Here is a 26,471-nt window from a genome sequence, read left to right as displayed (position 1 = left end):
AGTCCAACTAGCAGCTGCCATGCTTAAACTAAAAACAAAAGGAAAATATGTTGGGAAGTGCAGTGCTAAATAGCCTTGAAGGAGAAGGTCTTTGGGAAAATGGCAGAGGGCCAGAAGTACTCAGGCTTTGCGATAGCTGAAAAACATCTCCTGCTTTTAGCTATGCTCCGTGCCAAGATTTAATAATATTAAAGATGTTGCTTGAGAAAATGGATCATGGGATAAACACCTGGGTCATTTAGAATGCGCTGTCCTTGAAATATATTTTACTGATTATGTCTTAACCCCGTATGCGCTCTGCTGGCCATATACTCTAAGGTCTTTGTTCCTGCTTCTATAAAAAGGCTTGACTGCAGAAATAAATTTGTCAGTCCTTGCAAGAGACTTGTTATTCTTTCAGGTTCATCATTTCCAAGTCCCAGGGAGAAAATCCCCACAGCCCCTAAGAGCTAAACATGGACACCTGTTGTCAGATAGGAAGTCAAGGAGACCTCAGTCCTACCATCACAAGGAACTGAATTGTGCCCAAAATTAGAGGGTTAGAGGAGGACTGCAAACCTCAGATCAGAATGCAGTCCAGGCTGACAGAATGATTTCAGCCTTGGAAGAACTTGAGCAGACATCCCTGCTATACCGTGCCAGATTACTGATGTGCAATAACTGGGAGACGGTATTTTTTTCAGGTTTTACATGTGTTAGAATTTGTTCCACATCAAGATATTGAATGCAGCCCCTCTGAGGGGTGTCACCTGCACATCGTAGTAGGCCATGAGGACAGCAAAGCTGCTGAAGTGGGTGCACTGGCAGGTGGTGCTGTCGTCTCTGTTGTCCATTGTCCTGCAGCCTCTGGTTGCCCAATGACCACTTCTATTCTGGCCCTGCTCCCAGAAGACACAGTGCACCTTCCCCTTTGTTTCAGGGGTCCTTGACTGTAGAAACAGGAAGTAGGTTTGAGCTGGTGGTTCTGTTGCTCAGAAATGCTGACCCAAATCTAGCTCATGATGGACTTTCCTTGGGATATGATGCACCCGTGATGGACATCCCTGAAGCACAAAGGCTGTGCCCAGGACTCAGTTCTCTCCCACACCCATAGCTTCATCCCCTCAGGACTCACATGTTTGAAGACAAATTTGACTGGAGAACTGAGGTTCTGTGTGTTACTGTTGCTGATAAAAACAGATATGACATCTGACAGCAGGATAGGGGGAATTTCCTGCAGCAATTCCCCACGTGTCTCATGTGGAACTGCCTGTTCCTCAGCGTCCACAATCAGGGGGACTTTATCCAGCAACTTTTCAATCCCAGGTATGGAGACAAGGCCCACCACAATGGGACCTGCAGGACAAAGGCAAGGTTGATATCTTGGGGTATCCATGACTCCTCCTTTAATTAACTATTTCCCTGTGGCCCCACCATTACCTATAGTTTCCTTTAAAGTATACATTTCTGTTTATTGCTTCTTTGAGTATCATGTTCCATTTTGAATTCCTAGGGATCTGTACCCTGCCACAACCATTACCTGAGTCATTAGATTCATGCACTGCATCCCAGATCAGTATCATCTTTATGTTATTCTGAATCAAGGTGACATTCTTATCTTCTTTATCCAGTGCCTTCAGTGACATTTCTGAGTTGTGAGGGTTATAGAAGGGAGTTAGATTAGTAATTGTGGCTATGATGGTACACATACTACCATTATTTGCATACATAAACATAAGTATTTTAATATATTATGTGCTGTGTGCTGCCCTTATTTGGTCAATCGTGTCCAAAACTTTGCAACCCCATGGGTGGTAGCCTGCCAAGCTCCTCTGTCCATGGGGATTCTCCAGGCAGAATACTGGAGTGGGATATCATGCCCTCCTCTAGGAGACCTTCCTAACCCAGGGATCAAGCCCAGGTATCCTGCATTGTAAACTTTGGATTAATATTGGAACCTTTACTGTTGATCCACTAGGGAAGCTCAATAATATTAGTCTTGGTAGCCTATCCCTTCTCCAAGGGATCTTCCTGATGCAGGAATCAAATCAGGGTCTCCTGTACTGCAGGAAGATTCTTTACCAGCTGAGCTACCAGGGAAGCCCCTTAATATATTATATAAATATGTAGACAGTTTATATATTACATAATATATATTATATGGGCTTCTGTGGTAGCTCAGGAAATGATATATTTTTATCATTGATTTACATGATATCTAAATATGATGTCAAAATATCTAAATCATATGACATATAGAAATGATTATGTATCATTTTATCAATAATATATAAATAATATTTATAATAATGTATATTATAAATAATGATATTATTGTTTTAAGCAATATCATTTGGTACAATAATAGTGGTATATACATATATCATTTAAATTTACAAAGGATTGTAAGAGAACATATGAGCAATTATTCAACAACATGAAATGCAACCTAAATAAAATGGAGAAATTCCTATAGACACAAAATACAAAAAGTTGATTTAAGAAAATGGAAAATCAGAGCAATCCAGTAACAGATAAGTAGATTGAATCAGTATCCAAAACTTTACAAAATGAAAAGACCAGAACAGATGGCTTCTATAGTGAATGCTCTCAGGCATTCTGGAAAAAATTAATACTAATCCTTTGTAAACTTTTCTATAGAATAGAAGAGAAATAACTCTACCTAAATAGTTCTATGAGACCATCATTATCCCAAGAACAAAACAAGATAATGCATCACAGCAATCCCAATAAACCAATGTCAATTTGAACATAGATACACAAATAGTCAACAAAATATAAGGAAAAATTTTATCCAAGGAAACTCAAGACTTGTATATTGAACACTACAAAGGACTGTTGAAAGTAATTAGAAACTCTAAATAAATCATAAGACATCCTGTGGTCATGGATCAGAACCATCATATTAAGATCTCAACAGTCCCCAAAATGATTTATCGACTCAATGCAATCTGTATCAAAATTCTGACATCATTAAATTAATTTTCAGCAGAAATGGAAAGTTCATCCTAAAATCCATAATGGACTGCAAGTGACCTGGATAAACAAAGCAATCTTAAAGGTGAAAAACAAATTTGGAGGCATTACAATTTCTGATTTCAAAACTTACTGCCAACCTACAGTATTCAAAATGGTGGGAAATTGCTATATGAATACAGAGCAGTAAAACAGAACTGAGGATCCAGGAATAAATCCATGCATCTATGGTCAGTTGATTTTCACAAAGGGGTGTCAAGACCATCAATGGGCAAAGGAGAGGGTGGGAAGATTTGGGAGAATGGCATTGAAACATGTAAAATATCATGTAAGAAACGAGTTGCCAGTCCAGGTTCGATGCAGGATACTGGATGCTTGGGGCTAGTGCACTGGGACGACCCAGAGGGATGGTATGGGGAGGGAGGAGGGAGGAGGGTTCAGGATGGGTAACACATGTATACCTGTGGCGGATTCATTTTGATATTTGGCAAAACTAATACAATTATGTAAAGTTTAAAAATAAAATAAAATTAGAAAAAAAATAAGACAAAAAAAATAAAATAAATAATACTAAAAAAACAAAAAAACACAATGAGACATCCAGCTTTCCACAAGCAATGAAGGAATTCAGTGACCTACTTCATATAATAAATTTTGATAAAGAAATGGGTCAAAGACCCCTTGGGGTCAAAATGGCTCAAAGATCTACATTTAAAAGTTAAAACTAAAACAAGTAGGACAAAAACACATGAGTAACTCTTCCTGACCTTGGATTTGGAAATGGACTATTAGATATGGAGTAATTATGCAGGAGCAACAAAAGTGCCAACAGATTATATGGACTTCATCAAAATGGAAATATCTATTCATTAAAGTGAAAAGACCACAAAAAAGTGAAAAGGTAATCTACAGAATGGGAGAATATATTTGCAAAGACATATCTGATAGGATCTAAATTAAGATCTATGAAGATCTCTTATAGCTTAACAACCAAATGTAAAAAATTGTAATTGAAAAGAAAGAAAAATACCCAAGTAGGTGTTTCTCCAATAAAATATAGACAAATTCAACAATGACATGAAAAGAGGTTCAACATCTTAGTCACTAGGGAAATGCAGATAGAACCATGATGAGATATCACCTGACACACACTAGAATGGGTACAAGAAAAAGAAAGCAAAGTGGAAGTAACGTGTTGCTGAGGATGAGGAAATTGGAACCCTCATACATTGCTGTTGATAATGTAAAATGAAGAAAAAGCCACTGTGGAAAACTCGTTTGGTGGTTCCTCAAAAAGCTGAAAATAGAACTACCACATCACCAAACAGTTTTACACCCTATTATGTGCCCCAAAGAACTTTATTCAACAGTTATTAAAATCAAAACTTATGCTACAGGGACTTCCCTGGTGGTACAGTGCTTCCAGGACTCCATGCTTACAATGCAAGAGACACAGTTTTGGTCTCTGGTCAGGGAATTAAGATCCTACTTCCCATATGCTGTGAGGTGCACAGAAAAGAAACACCACATTCATAGTAGCTTTGGTCACAACAGTCAAAAGGTGGCAGTCAGCCAAAGTCCATCAATGGATGAATGGATAAACAAAAGGAGGTACATCCATGTACAATACATTATTATTCAGCCATAAAAGAATGAAATACTGATACATGCTACAACATGGATGAAACTTGGAAACATTATGCTAGGTGAAAGAAGCTAAACATTCAGGTCATATATCTTTAATTCTATTTATACAAAATTTCCAGCATGGCAAATTCATAGAGAAAGAAAACAAATCAGTGGTTGGCAGGTACCAGGGGAACAGAGGATTGAGGAGTGTTTGCTTAGTGGCTACAGTTTCTACTTTGGGAGAGTTGAAGTTATTTTATAAATAGAGGTTATGATTACAACCTTGCTGCTGCTGCTAAGTTGCTTCAGTCGTGTCTGACTGTGCGACCCCATAGACGGAGCACACCAGGCTCCCCCGTCCCTGGGATTCTCCAGGCAAGAACACTGGAGTGGGTTGCCATTTCCTTCTCCAATGCATGAAAGTGAAAGTGAAGTTGCTCGGTTGTGTCCGACTCTTAGTGACCCCATGGACTGCAGGCCACCAGGCTCCTCCATCCATGGGACTCTCCAGGCAAGAGTACTGGAGTGGGGTGCCATTGCTTTCTCCGATTACAACCTTATAATGTACTAAATGCTACTAGATTTTACACTTTGATTAAAATTGTGAACTTTAGTGTCCATCAGTGGAGGAATGGGATAAAAAGATGTGATGATTATGTAGAATAGAATATTAATCTACCACAGCAAAGAATGAAATTCTGCCATTTGCAACATTGTAGATGGACCTAGAGAGTATTATGCTTAGTGAAATAAGCCAGATAAAGACAAATACTGTATATCATTTCTATGTGAAATATAAAAATAATATAAACCAATATATGCAAAACAGAAACAGATTCATTGATATTGAAAAGAAACTAGTGGTTATCAAAAGGGAGATGGTAGGGTGGAAGGGCAAGCTAGGGTTATGGGATTAATAAGTGCAAACTGCTATGGCAACCCACTCCAGTGTTCTTGCCTGGAGAATCCCAGGGATGGGGGAGCCTGGTGGGCTTCCATCTATGGGGTCCCACAGAGTCGGACACGGCTGAAGCAACTTAGCATCAGCAGCAGCAGCTATGTTTAAAATAGATAAGCAACAGGGATATATTGTTTAGGATAAGGAATATAGCCATTGTCCTGTAAGAACTTGTAATCAAGTGTATTCTGTAAAAATACCAAATTACTATGCTGCACTCCTGAAACTACTATAAATAAAAATAAATTTTAAAAAAATAAATAAATAATTGTGCTAAACAAAACAAATACTCAATTGAAACAGATTATACCTACATGACAAATAACATGAGAAAGTTATGTTATTCCAAATTAAAAATTTTCCCTTTTGTAACCATTTCTATTTTGTCTTAAACTTTTCATTATCATTATTTTTATGCTTATAATTTATTTACAATGAAAGTGTATATTGTATATAATTTTATTCATTTATGTTTTTCTTACTGAGGTATAATTGACAGGTATAGTGACTCCATACTTGAATATATTGCAAAACAATCACCACAAAAACTAGCTAAAATCTGTCATCATACAGAGTTCCAAATTTTTCTGTGGTAAGTCCTTTTAAGATGTACTTTCATAGCAATTTAAAATACACAGTACAGTACTATTAACTATAGTTACCATGTTGTACATTCCAGTAACTTATTTTTAACTGAAAGCTTGTACCTTTTGACTTCTTTGCACCATTTCCTGTACTGCTATCCTTGTCTCTGGCAATCACCAATCTGTTCTCTATGTTGATGACCTTGGTGTTTGTATAGTTTTTTGAAAGTGTTAGTGGCTCAGTTTTGTCTGACTCTGCAACCCACGGACTGTAGACTGCAAGGCTCCTCTGCCCATGGGATTCTCCAGAAAATAGTACTGGAGTGGGTTGCCGTTCCCTTCTCCAAGGGAACTTCCTGACTCAGCAATCAAGCTCAGGTCTCCTGCATTGCAGGCTGACTCTACCATCTGAACTATTAGAGAAACCAGGGTATTTGTCTTCCTCTGTCTTATTGTTTTGCTTAGCATAATAATTTATTTATTTTTTAAAATTTATTTTTGTTTATGAGGTCAACTTGAAATACAACCCTGGTCACTGGGCTCTAGTGAGGTTGGGAAAGGAATGAACCAGGAATGAGCAGAGCAGGAGCCTGGAGGCTGTTCCAGGTAATTACCTGTGCCTGAAGGTGAACTGAAGTACAGTGATTCATTGTTCAGGGACTTGCTCAGTCCTCTCAAGACAGTTTCCAGGCCAATGAGCAGGTTAGAGGCCACAAGGTGCTGTTCTGAGTTGGGCAAGGTTTCTAGGTCCCGGGGGGCCTCCAGCATTTCATCCACCCCCTGTATGAGGTTCTGTGGAGATAAGGACACAGAGCCAGTAGATCACACACCTGAGAGGTTGTATGAAGCCATTACCCACTCACTCACAGAAAACAGAGATTGGAAACTGTTTGAGGGATAAAGGCAGTGCCAGGTAGGATTCTTTGGGTGGTCTTTGCATCTGGAATCCAGCCATTCAGAGGTCAATCTTGTACATGAATGCCAAGGATGATGCAAACCTAATATTCAGGGGCTGCAAGATTAAAGGTTTTTAAAAGGTGCATGTGGGAGTGACTACACATGGCAGGGCCTCGGAGCAGTGCACCATTATGTTGAAATATCTCCTCCTGGACCAGATTTTCCCACAGGACCTGTGGGAAGCCTCCACCTGCCTCCCTGGGTCCTACCCTTACCTGGATAGTGTCCTGGACAGGGACTGACTCCACATTTTCCCTAAGATTCTGGACTCTTTCGAAGAAGCAGGAGAGCATCTTGGGGGGGAAGAATATGAGGAGGTTAGAACTTGGGGGAAATAGGTGGGCTATATGGAGGGATTTCCTGTTGCGTGTTGTCTGCTGGGCCACTCACCGAGCTGTTGATACTTGAGGGTGCGGTCCAGGTGTGGATGGAGATCTCTGCAGGGAACAGTACGGTGGATCATTAGGGGTGAGAGCATTTGTGTGTGTGTATGTTGTGAGTGGGATCTGTGGTCAGGTCAGGCCAGGTACCATCCCAGACATTAATCCCTGAATATTTGGTTCCTCAGAATAACAGTTTAGGAAGAACCATGAACGTAAGAATGAATCAAAAAGAAGGAACAGAATGCTCGATCCTGTATATTCTGATTAGGGAACCAAAGACTTTATGGCTTCACAGGACTCATAACATCATGATGAGTCAGGGCAGCTGTCTGGTCCCCCCAGATCAGAGTCCTCATCTCTGGACCTAAGGGTTTCCCTTCTAAGGCCCCAGACCCAGGTGGAGGGTCTGCAGTAAGACAGAACAAGATATAGGAGGGATGCACAACTGAGGGATTCAAATTCAACCTCTAACTGGGCATTGAGACTTCTTCCTGTCTTCTTAGATAGTGGCAGTCACTGGAGACCTGTCTTAAATGTTGATGAGATGAGATGGAATTGAGTGCAGGATAGTGGAAATGGGGTGTGAGGAGGGGAGGATATGAGGATCTGGAATTCCTCAACCTGACAAGTGTGCTCCTAGGAATGAGCTGGGACTAGCAGCCATATCTCTTCTCCATGTTCAGCAGTTTACAAATCTCCATGAGACACACATACAAATGCATCAAAGAAACTCTGGGAATACCTCTAGAGTGACAGAAAGACTGAACATCAGTCAAATACGTTTTTTGATAACAAAATCTGATAAAATCTACTTTTATAAAAAATATTAAGTAACACATGGATACTTGGAAAACAAAGATAATTTAAAACATGAAAAAAAAAAGAAGAAAGAAAGAAAATCACTCTTATGTCCATTACACAGATCCCTGGAAATTTCTTCAAAATTTTTTTCTCATCATATTGCACATATTAAGAATATTTTTCTTTAGTAGCAATAAATGTCCATCAAAAACTATTATCAGTAGACAAGGATTATTTCTTGTAAAAACTGTATAATTCTCCCGTACTTTTTAGTATTGTGGTAAAATTCATAAAACATAAAATGTACCATCTTATTAACTTTTTAAGCAATACAATTTCCCTTATGATTCTATATTGTTGAAAATAAAGTCTTTAAATTTTAGATCTGGATCTTGGTTCTATGACCCTACTAAATGTGTGACTTTGGATATATAACTTAAGCTCTTTGGGCCCAAATATGATTATTGAAAAAAAGATTCTGCCTTGAAAATGTAAAACTCCTAGAATAAAATATGACAGTTGGGCAAAGTGGGAGAAGGTGGGGAAAAAAATCTAAGTGTGCTAGCATCCTGGGTCTGCTGTGAGGATTGATGTGGGAAACCACAATGGTCAGTGGGGAGGAGTTCCTGGTGAGCTTGAGACAGTGAGAAAGCCTGAGCTTCCTCCTGGGAGTTTCTTTCCTTCTGTCGGTCCATTTATTCCCCCCCCCTTTCTTTTTGCCATAATAATAATAATAGTGTAACACTATGAATGATGATAATAGCTCTCATGTGTTGACAATTTTCTCTGCACTAAGGTCCATCTAGTCAAGACTATGGTTTTTCCAGTGGTCATGTATGGATGTGAAAGTTGGACTATAAAGAAAGCTGAGCACCGAAGAATTGATGCTTTTGAACTGTGGTTTTGGAGAAGACTCTTTGAGAGTCCCTTGGACTGCAAGGAGATCCAACCAGTCCATCCTAAAGGAAATCAGTCCTGGGTGTTCATTGGAAGGACTGATGTTGAAGCTGAAACTCTGATACTTTGGCCACCTGATGGGAAGAGCTGACTCATTGGAAAAGATCCTGATGCTGGGAAAGATTGAGGGCAGGAGGAGAAGGGGACAGCAGAGGATGAGATGTTGGGTGGCATTACTGACTCAATGGACATAGGTTTGGGTGGACTCTGGCAGTTGGTGATGGACAAGGAGGCCTGGCGTGCTGTGGTTCATGGGTTCACAAAGAGTTGGACATGACTGAGCAACTGAATTGAACTGAACTGAAACTTTAGCTTTTCTTAACTAAGGTAAATATTAAATCTAAGTTCATCCATATGGGGTAGGTACAATGGCTACCTCTGGTTTACAGACTAGCAAATAATGCACAGAGAGGAAAACAACTTCCTAACTGTCAAAGAGCCTGTGTCATAGCCCAGCTCTGCTGTGTCGGCTCTCAGCCCTCTTCCAACTGATCATGAAAACAAGATTACCAACTCCCCTCATACTTTCCTGTGCTGCCACTTTTATGTTATGCTTGTTAAAATACTTTTGAGCTGCTCCAATGGCTGAGGGCTCTGGAGGTCCCATTGTGTCCTCCCACAATCTCTATATACCACCCCCAAGCATATGCCACCCACAAGTTAATGCCACCCCCAAGCCTCTGTACCATCACAAGTCTCTGAGCGGCTGGTGATGACTTCCCCAGTTGAAGATGTGAATCCTGGAATGCAGCGACAGGTGTTGGCATCAACACATTTGGAGTTTGGAGGGCACCACCGAGCACAACGAGTTATGATAGAGGCTGTGTGGATGAAGATCATGGTCAGAAGACCCAAGAAACTGAGGAAGTCAGCTTCATGCTAGAGGCCCAATAGTAGAGGAGGGGAGCAAAGTGTTGAATGGCTGCCACTAGAAGTGAAAAGCCTCAGAAAACTCTGGACGTAATGGGGAAGAGTAACAGCTGTTAGTATCCTTAGAGGATATTCTTGCAGAATAAACCTCCTTTCCCAATTTTATTGGTGAGAGGACCCAGACCATGGCATACACTCTCAAGCTTATGTCACCAATGGAGCTGGGTGCAGAGACTCACTTTTAAGGTTCTGGACTGCAGTGTTCATTGTCTTCAGCAGTAGTAGATTCAGTTCTGTGGCAGAAAGACAGAGATGACAAAGAGGAGAGAGTTGAGCTCTAATTGCAACCACTATACCCATGGCCTTTGCCTTCTTACTGGATGGCTCTGGCTCTATAGCCCATCACTCTGAGCAACATTACTGAGGCTCCTGTACTTTACTTGGAATCAAGGAATCAACACTTCCCCTCCATTTCTCAGGTCTCTTGAGGGATCAGTCACTAATAGACAGCCCCTGTGGAACCTCATGTGCTACACATTTGTAGAAAGAATAGTGCTCTCCCATCCATGCTAGCTCAGACTCTAACTCCATGAAGCTGGTCCAAGACCCACCCCTGAGCCAGGACCATCAATAAGCTTTCAGGAAGGGGTGAGGCGTGTAAAGATGATGCCAGAACAGGCCAGAGGCTCCTGGACACTGGGGACCAGACTGGGGATACAATGGAGGTCTACTTCCATCCATGCAGACTTGGTGTTGTGAGGATCCACTTCCTGTACCCTTGGAAGGCGTTTTCCAAACTGAAATGAAATGGTAAGACTCATCATCTGAGTGAGGCCAGCTTTGTGGGAGGGCTGGGTGGCTGAAGAAGGAAGCAGGTGCTGATGGATGAGGAGTGGCTGGTGTTTCTGTCTTCTTTGTCCTGGGCATCCAGCTAGGGATGCAAACTTGTGGGCTCCTTCTGTGCAAGGCTCAAGTGGTCTGAGTCAATGTAGGGCCTTTGTTGACCTCCTAAGTAGAGAGTTGGGCCAGGACAATGAAGCCCAGTGACACTCTCTCTTTCCATCTATGCCAAATGGGAGCCACTTTGAGTATATGTGGTGTGGTTCATGTCATCTACCCATTCTGACATAACATCCTCCCGGTCCCAGTCATTTGAGTTTCCCATAGGCTTGTTAATAGAAATTATTGGTCAGGGGCATGGTGGATACTTGCATAGTGAAATAGACAAAGGCTGAGTGGCCAAGGAACTGGGTAAGGTTACCCAGGGACAGGGCTGGCTGGGGAAGATGGGACCACCCTTGAATATCCCCCTTCCAACATTTCTAGACAGAGTTCTCAGGTCCATCATTCCAGAAGAGTCTGAAAGGACCCCTAGCTTGCTCAAATCTGTATGGGATCCAGGTGAGAAAGGTCTCATCTTGGCAATTAATGATGAAGAATACAGATAATTTCCTGGAACTCATTGCACTGGACATCAACTCCTGAAATGTCTTGAATACCACTCTTCTGTTTATTTGAGAAAATAAGATGCCAAATGTCAAGGGGGCATCCAGTATTGCAGAAATGACACTCTATGTGGGGTTCTGACCCTTGGGGTTTTGAGAGAGAGGGGATACCAGTAGGTGCTGAGAACAGACCTCTGTGGCCTAGAGTAAGTGGCCAAACTTAATGAATGAGGAAATGAAAGAAATGGGTTCCTTCTTACCAAAGGTTTTTGTAGTACACTCATTCTCAAATTCTTTTTGAGAAAGAGTTCTGTTTCCTTTGCATTGACGCTGTGTGTTGTTAAAGTTCTGGCAGTCTACATATATTCCACAGGACACTTTCCATGATGGTCCACACTTGTTGATATCTGGAACACAACAGGACAAAATGTCACCTCTCAAAGGTATGAATTCCGTTGTGAATTCACATGGCACTCACCTCCATCCTGATCTTGACACAAGACTGAACTAACTCAGCTCCTCATTAGCTCTTGTAGGGTTAGGCTGAACTAGCATCAGTTGCTCCAGAAAGCTGGCTTACTGTTCTGCTCATCCCTGCTCTCTGACTATCTGCATGTACCTTGATTCAAACACTCTGCTGTGTCATATGGGGACTGGAAGGAGGTCTGCCTCCCCGCTGCAGGCCTTTTGGGGTAGACAGAAAAAATGACTTGGTTCTGGACCATCCTCTTGGTTGCTGTTTGCATCATCAGGGACAAGCATTTGAGCTCAAGTCATTCCTAACTGTGAGTGACAGTGACACTGAAAGCTTCCCAAGATGCTGAGGAAATGGAGGCAGTCATGGCTGGGGAATTGTCCAGAGTGATATCCATCATTTACAGCTGAGGTTAGGGGTAGGTGATCAGGCTCTTACACATTGATCCCCTCAACCTCCACTTTAGTCATAGCAGTCCTAGTACACCCTACAATCTTCATCAAGCACTCCCCCAGCTCTCATGTTAAGACTTCTTGAGATTCCCCAGGATGTCTCTAGGGGAGACTTGCTCTCTCCACTTCTGTAGAAATCACATTTTATCAGAGCCTGTTATGCATAGGAAAGAGGAAGCAGCTCACAGCTGAGTCACTGCAGGTGTTGTCTGGCATTTTACCTCTCCCTGTTCCTAAACTTAGGAGGAAAGGTGCCCATGAGCCAGGTCCCCTTGGAATAGGTCAGGGAACCATAGAGCAAGTGCTGGACACCAATGCTAAAACAACAGCAACTTAGTAAAAATTCAGAAGTAGAATGTTTGGCTCTTGTACATATATGATCTCCTTCCAGTCAGGGGGCCAAAGACGTTTAAAGCCTGGAAGGACTCACACGGTCATGATCAGTCAGGGTAGACAACTGGTCTTTCCCAGGTCAGAGTTTCTTATCCAGAATTTTGACATTCCCTTCTAAGGCCCCAGATCCAGGTTGTGGGTAGTATTAACATAAGGATATGAATGGAAGGGGGAGGGATGCACACCTGAGGAATTGTTGTTTGGCCCCCATCTGATCTCTGAGATTTCCTCCTCTCAGATGGAGACCCATATTAAAGGCTGAGGGATAGGGAGGAGTGAGTGGGGGCATATGGGAATGAGTGCTGGAAGGAGAAGACATGAGGATGGGAGACTCCTCAACCTGACAAGTGTAGTCCAAGGAAGGAGCTGGAATCCAGTTAAAGCATCAGCCAGATTTCCTCTCCATGTTCAAGAGTCTGCATATCTCCCTGAGACACACACATGCAAGTTCACAAAGGAATCTTTTGGATACTTCCAGGGTCAAGTAAGGGCTGTGCAGTAATTGCAACATCTTTTCCTTTCTTTGATAAAATTTACTTTCTCCCAAATTTTAAATAATACATCGATACTTACCTGTGGTGGATTCATTTTGATATTTGGCAAAACTAATACAATTATGTAAAGTTTAAAAATAAAATAAAATTTTAAAAAATAAAATACACACCAGATTTCAAAGACCAAAAAAAGAAAAAAAAACTTAAAAAAAAAAATAAAACAGGGAAAAAGTTAAAAAAAAAAAGGGGGGGGGATCACCCAGAATTCTAGCATTCTAGAATATTGTAGATTTTTTTCTTTTTTTTTTCACTCATTGTTTCAAATATGCTAGGAATAATTTATTTTATTACCAATAACTCAGATTATTTTGAGCAGATGAAGAATATTTCTTGATGAAAAATCATATAATTTTCTTTTCCCTCATTAAAAAAAATTGCAGTAAAATGTCCATAACAAAAGTTTTCATCTTAACTTTATGTTTAATAATTTCCTTTTGTCGTTCTATTTTTTTGAAGAATAAAAACTCCTTGGCTTTAGACATAGTCTGTTTATACTACCTTATTAGTTATAGAACTTTGGACATCACTCAATCTCTTTGAGGCTGAATTTGCTAATTACAAAAATCAGGCTACCTTGAAATCATAAAATTCATAGAAAAAACCATACTGTATAAGCTCCTTGACATTGGTCATGGTAATAACTTTTTTTTGGATTTGACAGCAAAAGCAAAGCAACAAAAGCAAACTAGAGAGGTGGGACTCCATCAAACTACATAGCTCTGTACAGCAAAATGAAGTGAAATCACTCAGTCGTGTCCCACCTCATGGACTCTACAACCCATCGAATTCTCCAGGCCAGAATACTTGAGTGGGTAGCTGTTACCTTCTCCATGGGATCTTCCCGACCCAAGGATCGAACCCAGGTCTCCCACATTGCATGCAGATTCTTTACCAGCTGAGTCACAAGGGAAGCCCAAGAATTTTGGAGTGGGTAGCCTATCCCTTCTCCAGAGGATCTTTCCGACCCAGGAATTGAACTGGGGTCTTTTGCATTGCAGGCAGATTCTTTACCAACTGAGCTATCAGGGAAGACTGTACAGCAAATGAATCTATCCAAAAAATGAAAAGAAAATCTACAATATTGGATAATAATTTACAAATCATACATACATAAGGGGTTAATATCCAAAATATATAAAGAACTCATATGACTCAATAGCAAAAAACAAACAAACAAACAAAAAAAAAACCAAATAAAGTGATTGAGTAAAAAATGGGTAGATGACTGAATAGATGTTTTTCCAAAGAAGACTACCAAATGGCCAACAGGTACATGGAAAGGTGTTCAACATCACCAATCAATGAAATGGAAATAAAAACCAGATATCACCTCACACTTGTTAGAATAACTATTATCAAAAAGACAAGACAGAACAAGTGTTAGTGATGATGTGGAGGAAAGGACTTTTTTCCATTGTTGGTATCAAATTTGCAGCCCCTATGGGACTGCTCACTTCCTTCATGCTTTCTTAAAGTGTCTCCTTTCTTATTCTCAACAAAGTGCTTCTGTGCTGCCCTCAGAGCTGAATGCTATAGATGTACCACAGCCTCTCCCCAAATCTGCCTGAGCATTTCCACCACCCCAAGGCTCTGTACCATGGCAACTCTTCAAGGGGCTGGTGAAGCTGTCCTCAGATGCAGAACTGAATCCTGGAATGCAGCGGCAGGCATCAGTGTTGACACATGGAGGGTTTGGAGGGCACCACCAAGCACAGGCTGTGAGGGAAGAAGCAGTGGGGATGGAGGTCAAGGAATTGTCAAGGAATGAACAAAGCCTGCTTCAGGCTGGTGATCTAATAATAGAGGAAGGGAAGGAATGGATGGGATGGCTTCCATTGGAAGTTATTTTTGTTTAGTTACTAAGTCATGTCTGACTATTTGTGACCCCATGGATTTTAGCCCACCAGGCTCCAGGGGATTCTCCAAGCAAGAATGCTGGAGTGAGTTGCCATTTTCCTCCTCCAGGGGATCTTCATGATCTAGGAATTAAACCTGTGTCTCTTGCATTGGCAGGCACATTCTTTACCACTGAGTCAGCTGGGAAGCCCTTTCTTGGAATAGGAAGAGACAAAAATTTCTGAGCATGTTGGAGTGTGGAGGAATAGCTTCTCTTACATTCATAAAACTGTGTCTGGACCTTACATTCAGCATAAGCCTACTTTCTTATTCCTTTGTTGGTAAGAGGACACAAACCCCAGCATATGCTCCACAGCTTATGTCACTAATGGGGCTGGCTGAACAAACTTACGTTTCTTGTTCAAGGATATGGATTCCAACGGCAAAAACAGCAGAATCAAGAATCCTGGGGGCAGAAAAACAGAAAGATGACAGAGTAGAGTCACACTCAATTTCATCTCCTGTCCCCATAGCCATTGCCACCTGGGGATGTGTTTCTGGGCCCTGTATCCCTTAGCTTTCCAGTGGCATGTCATATTCTCGAGAACTCAGTCTTTCACCTGAGTCTTGGGTCTCCCTGAGGAGTCAGTCAGCAACGGACACAGTCCTCACAGAAAAAACAGGTGCTACAGGTAAAGGACAGGCAATATATAGACCTACAGCTGATGTTAGCAACACATCTTTGAAATTCCAACCTCTTCCGGTGGAAGTGTTAAATTGTGGAGGAGAAAGTTCTTTAGATTGTTGTACCTAGGTTATTTGTTCTCTGACAGTGGCAGAAATCTGCTCTGAAGGTTTCTCTTTCAGGATCTCTCTTCATGTTTAACATACATGACACAGATGGGTATGGGTAGTAGAAATGAAACAGCCCTGAGTTGGAGCCCTAGCTCACAATTATATCAGCAGGGCATGGAGCCCTGGATCAGGAGACAGGGAGTTTAGAGCATGTGAGAAGTAAGAACTAAGGCAACTTCTAAGGTAGAAGAACTAAGGTAGAGTCACTATAACCTTGTTAAATGGCCTCTCCACATATAGCACCAATAACTTCTATGAAACTGAAAGAGTTAGTGGCTCAGTCATGTCTGACTCTTTGTGAGCCCAAGAACTGTAGCCCACAAGGTGACTCCTCTGTCCATGGAATTCTCCAGGCAAGAATACTAGAGTAGGTAGCCATTCCTTTCTCCAGGGCATCTTCCCCATCCAGGGATCAAATCTGGGACTCCTGCATTTCAGCAGATTCTTTACCATCTGAGCCACCAGGGAAGTCCAATGACTTCTAAACTTCCAAGTGAACTCCTGGTCCTGCTATAGTGTATCAAGAGCACAGCCTTTTTTCTTGATCTCCCAGTTTGGTCTGAGAAAATGAGTTACTGATCAAGTTTTCTGTTATGAAAATAACCCTTATATGTGGAATCTAAACAGAAATAATACAAATTAACTTACAAAACAGAAAGAGTCTCATAGACATAGATAATGAACTTATGGTTGCCGGGGGGGTGGGGGGTGGGAAGAATGGAGGAAGGGATATTTAGGGAGTTGGGGATGGACATGTACACACTGCTACATTTAAAATGGATAACTAACAAGGACCTACTGCATAGCACAGGGAACTCTGCTCAATGTTATGTGGCAACCAGGATGGGAGGAATTTCGGGGGAGAATGGATACATGTACATGTAATGGTCGAGTCCCTTCACTGTTCACCTGAAACTATCACAACATTATTAATTGGACATATGTGTGTGTGTGTGTTAATCACTCAGATGTGTCTTACTCTTTGCAATCCCATGGACTGCAGCCCACCAGGCTCCTTTGTCCATGAAATTCTCCAGACAAAGATACTGGAGTGGACTGCCATTCTCTTCCCCAGGGGATCTTCTTGACCCAGGGATCAAACCCACATCTCATTATGTCTCCTGCATTGGTAGGCGGGTTCTTTACCTTTTGTGCTACCTGGAAAGCCCCTAATTGGCTACACTCCAATACAAAATGAAAGTTTAAAAAAATGAATAAAGAAAATAACTATGGATGCAAAGATAAAATTTACTCTTATAGGCAATATGTGGAGCACGTATTAGAGTCTGTTATCTTATCCATGGGAGCCAGTGAACCCTATGAAAATTTTTTACGATCTGTGAGTCTGCACAGAATTTTCCCCAAATGTGCCCAGAATTAATAAAGTCATGTTTCACAAAGAAGATAAGAAATATGGCCATTCTCATAAAAAACAGAAAACTATTTACAAGCAATGAGGACAACATATAAGGAACATTTGACTTACTAGGTAACAGGTATTATTCTAAACAGTGAAGAAAATAAAGATTCATCAGAATTAAGCTGACCTTTCTGATACTGTTTTTTCACCAATTTACTATTGAAAGTGTTGGTCACTCAGTTGTGTCCAATTCTTTGCCTCCCCATAGGCTGCAGCCCACTAGGCTCCTTTGTCCATGGGATTTTCCAGGCAAGAATACTGGAGTGGTTTCCCTCAAATCATTCCATCCCACATAAAGCCTATAGATTAAGTAATGGTGTTTTTCTTATGCCATTAGAATTTTCACATAGGTTGGTTTTATACTCTTCTGAAAAAAAAAAAAAAAAGTTTACCAGGCTTGTCTCAGCCATAGTACCCAGATATTTTGTCAAACACTAGTCTAGATGCTGCTGCAGAGTTTTGTTTTGCTTTTTAAAAATGAGATTAACATTTAAGGCAGGGCTTCCCAGGTCACTCAGTGGTAAAGAATCTGCCTGCCTAGCAGGAGATGCGGGTTCAGCCTCTGGGCTGGGAAGATCACCTGGAGAAGAAATTAGCAACTTGCTCCAGTGTTTTTGTCTGGGAGATCCTATGTACAGAGAAGCCTGGTGGATTACAGTCCATCGGGTCCCAAAGAATCTGAGATGACTTTGGGATTAAACATGCATGCACACACACATTTAAATCCATAGACTTTGAGTAAAGCAGATTACTCTCCATTATATAGGTGATCCTTTTTCAAACAGTTGAAAACCTTATAGTAAAAAGACTGACCTCACTGAGGAAGAGAGAATTCTTCCAGATTGCATTTGGACTTGAGAAGCAGCATTAGGTCTTCCCAAGGTTTCCAGCCTGGCTCCCTGTCCTGTAGATTTTGAACTTTCCAACCTCCGCAGTCCCATGAACCAGTTCCTTCAATAAACCCCTTTCTCTTTCCTTCTCTCTAAACATTCCAGTGAATTCTCTTTCTCAGGAAAACCTGGACTAATACAGGTGGCAAAACGAGATGTCTTTAAGTCTCCAATTTGCCCAGAAGTAAGTTTGACCAGTTTTCTCCTTTGAAACTTACTATCAGTGTGCTAATATCCTTAAAATTTCTACTTGTCTATCCCTTATAGAGATAGTAGGAAAGCAAGTTAAATATCAAGGATGAAAGAAAGAAGAGAATATTTGCAGATGGATAGAGTCCCCAAACAGCTCTATTTGTCTATACCCCGTGTTATCATTCTACACACCTGGAAGCAACCTTAGATAGCCGTTTTTCATGATGTAGAGACCAGCAAGTTCAGCCACGGAAGACATCTGATCTTGGTCTGTGCGTGTTGAAAAGACTTCTGGTTTTAAGTGTTACTTGCACTTTGAAGAAGTTGACTGAGGAAAATGCTGATCTGGATTCTTTCTTCCCTTTTAATCTGCCCTATGATTAGCTTCTTAGAAACTGCAGTTCTGTTTTTAAACTATGTGCATGGTATTTATACTGAATTAGTATTTGGGCTTCCCTTGTGGCTCAACTGATAAAGAATCTGCCTGCAATGTAGGAGACCCCGATTCGATTCCTGGGTCGGGAAAATCCACTGGAGAAGGGAAAGGCTACCTACTCCAGTATTCCAGCCTGGAGAATTCCATAAACTGCATAGTCCATGGGGTCATAAAGAGTGGGACACGACTGAGTGACTTTCACATAGTATTTGTACTGAAATACTCATTGAAGGTGGTTTTTTAATCTTTTTGGTATCAGCTCAGTTCAGTTCACTCAGTCATGTCAGACTCTCTGCAGCCTCATGAACCGCAGCATGCCAGGCCTCGCTGTCCATCACCAACTTTCAGGGTCCACCCAAACTCATTTCCATTGAGTTGGTGATGCCATCCAACCATCTTATGTTCTGTTGTCCCCTTCTCTTCCTGACCTCAATCTTTCCCAGCATCAGGGTCTTTTCCAATGAGTCAACTCTTTGCATGAGGTGGCCAAAGTATTGGAGTTTCAGCTTCAACATCAGTCCTTCCAGTGAACACCCAGGACTGATCTCCTTTAGGCTTGACTCATTAGATCTCCTTGTAGTCCAAGGGACTCTAAAGAGTCTTCTCCAACACCACAATTCAAAAACATCAATTCTTCAGTGCTCAGCTTTCTTCACAGTCCAACTCTCACATCCGTACATGACCACTGGAAAAACTATAGCCTTGACCAGACAGACCTTTGTTGGCAAAGTAGTGTCTCTGCTTTTGAATATGCTATCTAGGTTGGTCATAACTTTCCTTCCAAGGAGTAAGCGTCTTTTAATTTCATGGCTGCAATCACCATCTGCAGTGATTTTGGAGCCCAGAAAAATAGTCAACCACTGTTTCCCCATCTATCTGCCATGAAGTGATGGGACCGGATGCCATGATCTTTGTTTTCTGAATGTTGAGCTTTAAGCAAACTTTTTCACTCTCTGAAGGTGTGATACTATGTATAAGAAAACCTCCCCAACATGAATAATCATATTGGACTTTTTACCTCTGTGAGGCCTTTAGGTCAGAGTGAGCAGAATTATATATTTATTATTGATTAGTGGACATTTAAAAATTGTGTTGTAATGGGCACATAACATGATATTAGTTTCAAATGTGAAATGGGATTATTTGATATTTGTATATATTGCCAAATGATTACCAAAATAAGTCGTTAACATCCATCACCACACACAGTTACAAATTGTTTTTGCTTGTGATAGGAAATTTCAAATTTTTGGCCAATTCAAAATTAACTCAATAAAAAATTCAACTGAATTAGGCAAGTAAACTCATAGGCAGGTGTTCTTTGATGTCCCTCACATTTATTTTCTTAGTCATCAAGGTCCAAGAGCTCCAGTTTTGAACAAAGATGACCACCAACCCCACCCCCACCCCGCCGCCCCATTTCTAAGGTACATTCTATTTGACCATAAACAGCTACGGTGCCCCATCCCCAGTCAGAGATTGGTTTCAGAATGGATTGGTGACTCCGTTCTTGCAATGAGGACCAAAAGCTGTGGGGCTTCTAGTAAGATTCCTCCTTCCTAAGAAAAAAACCCTGATATCCCTTTTCTTTCTGAGCATTGCAATTTCTGGATGCAATGCTGGAATGGCTCCATCCAGCAGCCTGAAAAGGGGAACCAATCCAGTCAGAAAGGCAGAGCAGAAAAATGGACCTTGATGACATTGTTGATCAGCTCAATCACCCAATGCTGAAGTTTGTTTGACCTCAGAACTTCCCAATATGTAAGACAATAAATTTCCTGATTGCTTAATCTGGTGAGTATGGAGAGAGAGAGAGAGAGAGAGAGAGAGAGAGAGAGAGAATGCCTCTCACTGTGATTACTGTCAACAGATAAGACTGATTTAGAAGAATCATTAAATTCTGAACGGAATATTGAAAAAAAAAAGCTTTATTTTGTTAGAAACTTTGTAATACAATATTATTAGGTATTGTTGCTTTGTTGCACGTTATATCTACATGACTTATTTTATAACTGGATACGTGTACCTTTGGATCCCCTTCACCCACTCCCCCTCTCTGTTCTCTGTTCTTTATATTTACAAAGTTGTTTTTTGTCCTATCTTGCTTCTCTAAATCTTTTAGAGTCTTATGTTTGTCTGATATATAAGATGTTTATACACATGCTAATAATGCTCAAAATTCTTCAAGCCAGGCTTCAGCAATACATGAACCGTGAACTTCCAGATGTTCAAGCTGGTTTTAGAAAAGGCAGAAGAACCAGAGATCACATTGCCAACATCTGCTGGATCATGGGAAAAGCAAGAGAGCTCCAGAAAAACATCTATTTCTGCTTTATTGACTATGCCAAAGCCTTTGACTATGTGGATCACAATCAACTGTGGAAAATTCTGAAAGAGATGGGAATACCAGACCATCTGACCTGCCTCTTGAGAAACCTGTATGAAGGTTAGGAAGCAACAGTTAGAACTGGACATGGAACAACAAACTGGTTCCAAATAGGAAAAGGAGTCCATCAAGGCTGTATATTGTCACCCTGCTTATTTAACTTATATGCAGAGTACATCATGAGAAACGCTGACAGGAAGAAGCACAAGCTGGAATCAAGATTGCTGGGAGAAATATCAATAACCTCAGATATGCAGATGACACCACCCTTATGGCAGAAAGTGAAGAGGAACTAAAAAGCCTCTTGATGAAAGTGAAAGAGGAGAGTGAAAAAGTTGGCTTAAAGCTCAACATTCAAAAAAACAAAGATCATGGCATCCGGTCCCATTATTTCATGACAGATAGATGGGGAAACAGTGGAAACAGTGGCTGACTTTATTTTGGAGGGTTCCAAAATCACTGCAGATGGTGACTGCAGCCATCAAATTAAAAGATGCTTACTCCTTGGAAGGAAAGTTATGACCAAACTAGATAGCATATTGAAAAGCAGAGACATTACTTTGCCAACAAAGGTCCATCTAGTCAAGGCTATGGTTTTTCCTGTGGTCATATATGGATGTGAGAATTGGACTTTGAAGAAGGCTGAGCACTGACGAATTGATGCTTTTGAACTGTGGTGTTGGAGAAGACTCTTGAGAGTCCCTTGGACTGCAAGGAGATCCAACCAGTCCATTCTGAAGGAGATCAGCCCTGGGATTTCTTTGGAAGGAATGATGCTAAAGCTGAAACTCCAATACTTTGGCCACCTCATGCAAAGAGTTGACTCATTGGAAAAGACTCTGATGCTGGGAGGAATTGGGGGCAGGAGGAGAAGGGGAGGACAGAGGATGAGATGGCTAGATGGCATCACTGACTCGATGGACATTAGTCTGAGTGATTCCTGGGAGTTGGTGATGGACAGGGAGGCCTGGCGTGCTGCGATTCACGGGGTTGCAAAGAGTTGGACACGACTGAGTGACTGAACTGAACTGATACATATTTTGGATGTAATTGTGTTTTAAGTAGGGTTTTTCATGCTATAAACTTTGTCTTCAAAGTTTCTTTAGTCAGCAATAGTTCTTGGTGTGGAGAAGGCAATGGCACTCCACTCCAGTACTCTTGCCTGGAAAATCCCATGGATGGAGGAGGCTGGCAGGCTGCAGTCCATGGGGTCGCTAAGAGTTGGACACGACTGAGCGACTTCACTTTCATGCATTGGAGAAGGAAATGGAAACCCACTCCAGTGTTCTTGCCTGGAGAATCCCAGGGACAGGGGAGTCTGGTGGGCTGCCATATATGGGGTTGCACAGAGTCAGACACGACTGAAGCAACTTAGCAGCAGCAGCAGAAGTTCTTGGGGAGTTCTTTCATGTCATTCCATGTAAATCCACATTTTTCTTTTCTGCTGCTGTTGCATGTATCCAGAACAACATGAAGAAATTAATTTTTCCATTCTCTATTTTTATGCCCATACAATAATGCTGCAGTGAATACCTCAAAAGTACCATAAGGAGAACATTTGATATTTTCCTTACAAGAGGCATTATGTGGTTCTAATCTTGGGTTGTAGAGTATATATATATTCTACATTATGATAAATTCTACAAGTCTTCTATTTAATGGCACTCAAAGTGCCATTGGTGCTATAGGATAGAGTCAACTTCCTATATTCAATTAACACTCTTGCTGCCATACTTTTTTCATTTTTAATATAAAAATTTTTGTTGTTAGTTGGTTTAAATGACATATGAATTAATCAATTATTTATCTCATTTGCTGCTAAGTTGCTTCAGTCGTGTCTGACTCTGTGCGACCCCATAGACAGCAGCCTACTAGGGTCCTGCATCCCTGCGATATTCCAGGCAAGAACACTGGACTGGGTTGACATTCTCTTCTCCAATGCATGAAAATGAAAAGTGAAAGGGAAGTCGCTCAGTCATGTCTGACTCTTTGCACAACCCCATAAACTGCAGCCTACCAGGCTCCTCTGTCCATGGAATTTTCCAGGCAAGAGTACTGGAATGGGTTGCTATTGCCTTCTCCATTACCTAACTTAGAATTAAATTAATAGAAGACTAAGATATAGGAACTTTAAAATGTCAGGAAGTTAATTCATTATATATTAGGTCGTTAAAATGGAAAGGGGAGTCCAAGATGGTGGCTAGCAAAAGCCATGCAGAGGTCAAACAAAGAAAAAACCTGCAAAAGAGGAAGCTAAAAACTTGAGTGAGAGCCTCTGGTAAGAAAACATGCCCTAGATGTCCATCAGCAGATGAATGGATAAGAAAGCTGTGGTACATATACACAATGGAGTATTACTCAGCCATTAAAAAGAATACATTTGAATCAGTTCTAATGAGGTGGATGAAACTGGAGCCTATTATACAGAGTGAAGTAAGCCAGAAGGAAAAACATAAATACAGTATACTAACGCATATATATGGAATTTAGAAAGATGGTAACAATAACCCGGTGTACGAGACAGCAAAAGAGACACTGATGTATAGAACAGTCTTATGGACTCTGTGGGAGAGGGAGAGGGTGGGAAGATTTGGGAGAATGGCATTGAAACATGTAAAATATCATGTAGGAAACGAGTTGCCAGTCCAGGTTCGATGCATGATGCTGGATGCTTGGGGCTGGTGCACTGGGACGGCCCAGAGGGATGGTATGGGGAGGGAGGAGGGAGGAGGGGGAGGGAGGAGGGAGGAGGGTTCGGGATGGGGAACACATGTATACCTGTGATGGATTCATTTTGATATTTGGCAAAACTAATACAATTATGTAAAGTTTAAAAATAAAATAAAATTAGAAAAAAAAAATAAAGACTATCAAGAATAAGGGCAAATAAATATATTTTCTAAAAGAAAAAAAAAAAAAACCATGCCCAGAACACGTTCCATTACCTTATTGGTCTTGAGCATATGCCTTTTTGCATTCCCTTTCTTGATTGGTGGTGGGTACAAGCTCTGTTTTGCATAAAGGTGAAACAATCAGACTCCAGGAGGATGAGACAGAAAGTATAAGACAAGAGAGATAAAATCTCTCCTGTGGGGTCAGCCTTATCTCCCATCTTGAGGGTGCACTGTCTACTGCCTGCTGCCTTCTTGAGCTCTTAGCCTACTTGAGCTGTAACTAGTCTGTTGATGAGACGATAACCTTGAGGGTGCACTATCTGCTGTCTCCTTAATAAATCCTGCCTATTTGAGCTATAACTAGGCTATTATCTCAAATCCATGCTATGACGATACAAGAGCTGAGAAACCCTGCCTTCTTGAACTGTGACTATTTTGTCATTTCAAATCTTTGTTATGATGAGATAAGAACTAAGGGAGAAGAATAAACTGATCTGATGGCATCACCGACTCAATGGAAATGAGTTTGGGTGGACTCTGGAAGTTGATGATGGACAGCGAGACCTGGCGTGCTGTGGTTCATGAGGTCGCAGAGAGTTGGATATGACTGAGCAACTGATGCGATCTGATCTGATCTTTTGCAAACTATTTTATTCATTGTATTTACTAAAATTGTTAAGAATATACACATGTGCATGATGTGTGTATATATCTTTGATTGTGGTGTCTTTTGTTACCATATTTCCCTCACCCTACCTCCCCCCCCACCCCTCAAAAACCTGTTACCTATTTTATTCCTGGAGAAGGGTAAACAAAAAAGAGAAGATATTCACTTTAATTTGAGAGGCAGCTATGCTGGAAGCAACAGTGTCAATAATTTTAAGCCCTTAAGAATATTCTCAGTAAAGGGAATGCTGAATCATCTTACTTTGGAGACTAGAGCAAGATCATCCATTTTCACTGGGATAAAAGAATGAAGAAAAGCAAGCTCAGTAACACCAAATAGAGTTTTAACAAAGAAATTAAGGTGAGGTTACTCCTTTCAAATTCAGATTTTTAAAATGAAAATATGTGTAGAAGTCACAGTTGTATTCTTTCTGAATTCAGCTGGTCTTCTACCCATAGTAGGAGCCCCAGGAACATGAAGAACAAAGGCATTATTAACCAGATACAGTCAAGTCACTCCTTCTAAACTGGGATTTGATTGCTGATGGACCTGTCTAGCTCACAGCTGCCTCCAGTGATGGGAATCAGTAACTATGTTGGCAGGAAAGCCAGATACTAAGGATGCACCCATCAAAAAGTTGAATGCTGTGCAATGGGTCCAAGATGACTTGCACACCCTGTTCACTGCACATTTTCTGACCTCTGTGGATAGGAGTTATCTGTGAACATCAGGCTCACTTGATGATGCTGCATGTCTGTGCTCATGTTGATAGTAAACAGGGTAAACATCATCCTCATTCCAATTGAAGTGAGATGAAATTGACAGCTATGTCATTACAAACTTTTATTTTGGTCTAGTTTTCAATTATTTACTATGTGGATTTTGCTTTAGCCTTGCCTAGGGCATTGTTCTTCATCTTCCAATGTTTATTTGGTAGATTGTTAGTATACTTGGAATTTGTTCATTCACTAATTTTTTCTGAATAAATAACCTGCTATATTGATGTGATTTATTGCAGGAGTTATTGTGACTTTCCTGACTTCACATGCCATCTTTCATACATTGATTTGAAATATCATATCTACTGAACATTAAATTTCTATACATGATGTATTTGTTATTTGTTTCATGAATCAATTTTCCCATTTCCAGACCAGTAACACAGTTAAAATGCTTTAGTTTTGTTTTTATAAGTGCTATGAAGCAAATTTCTGTATTTCCTGTTAAATGTGTGAATCTGGTTGGATAAGAATAGAGTTTCATCAGAAAGTCTATTGTAATAGGGAGAATGCTCTGATCTCAGAAATCTGTGAGGATCTCAAAATCATACTGCAAAAAGTTTTTCTTTTATAGTGTAAAGGAAGAAGCAGGCAGAGATAAACTTAATTTTTGGAAGGGGAAGCTGGACAAGTAAGGGGAAATTATCCTCAGTTTGTGACAGGAAATTGATTTTAATGTGAT

At 40.8% G+C, this 26,471-nt stretch overlaps 1 protein-coding gene across 1 annotated transcript in view; it reads right to left on the bottom strand.

Moving 5' to 3' along the window:
• LOC133250509 (adhesion G protein-coupled receptor E2-like) overlaps window positions 1-19,016 on the bottom strand; it is a 65,548-nt gene extending 46,532 nt beyond the window's left edge. Inside the window, exons 1-12 of the mRNA XM_061421830.1 lie at window positions 18,820-19,016; window positions 15,683-15,736; window positions 15,031-15,150; window positions 11,821-11,967; window positions 10,355-10,408; window positions 9,932-10,066; window positions 7,495-7,541; window positions 7,320-7,397; window positions 6,762-6,939; window positions 1,520-1,627; window positions 1,115-1,335; window positions 750-929 (exon numbers count right to left, since the gene is read on the bottom strand). Coding sequence (XP_061277814.1) covers window positions 750-929; window positions 1,115-1,335; window positions 1,520-1,627; window positions 6,762-6,939; window positions 7,320-7,397; window positions 7,495-7,541; window positions 9,932-10,066; window positions 10,355-10,408; window positions 11,821-11,967; window positions 15,031-15,150; window positions 15,683-15,736; window positions 18,820-18,886 — 1,389 coding nt within the window. The 5' untranslated portion in view covers window positions 18,887-19,016. The remainder of the gene's footprint in view (window positions 1-749; window positions 930-1,114; window positions 1,336-1,519; window positions 1,628-6,761; window positions 6,940-7,319; window positions 7,398-7,494; window positions 7,542-9,931; window positions 10,067-10,354; window positions 10,409-11,820; window positions 11,968-15,030; window positions 15,151-15,682; window positions 15,737-18,819) is intronic.
• Between the last annotated feature and the right edge of the window lie 7,455 nt (window positions 19,017-26,471).

Source organism: Bos javanicus, chromosome 7 (genome assembly GCF_032452875.1).
Source record: "Bos javanicus breed banteng chromosome 7, ARS-OSU_banteng_1.0, whole genome shotgun sequence".
Taxonomy (NCBI): Eukaryota; Metazoa; Chordata; class Mammalia; order Artiodactyla; family Bovidae; genus Bos; species Bos javanicus.
The sequence above is the reverse complement of the archived record's forward strand: the minus strand, read 5'-3'. Positions and strand labels throughout refer to the sequence as shown.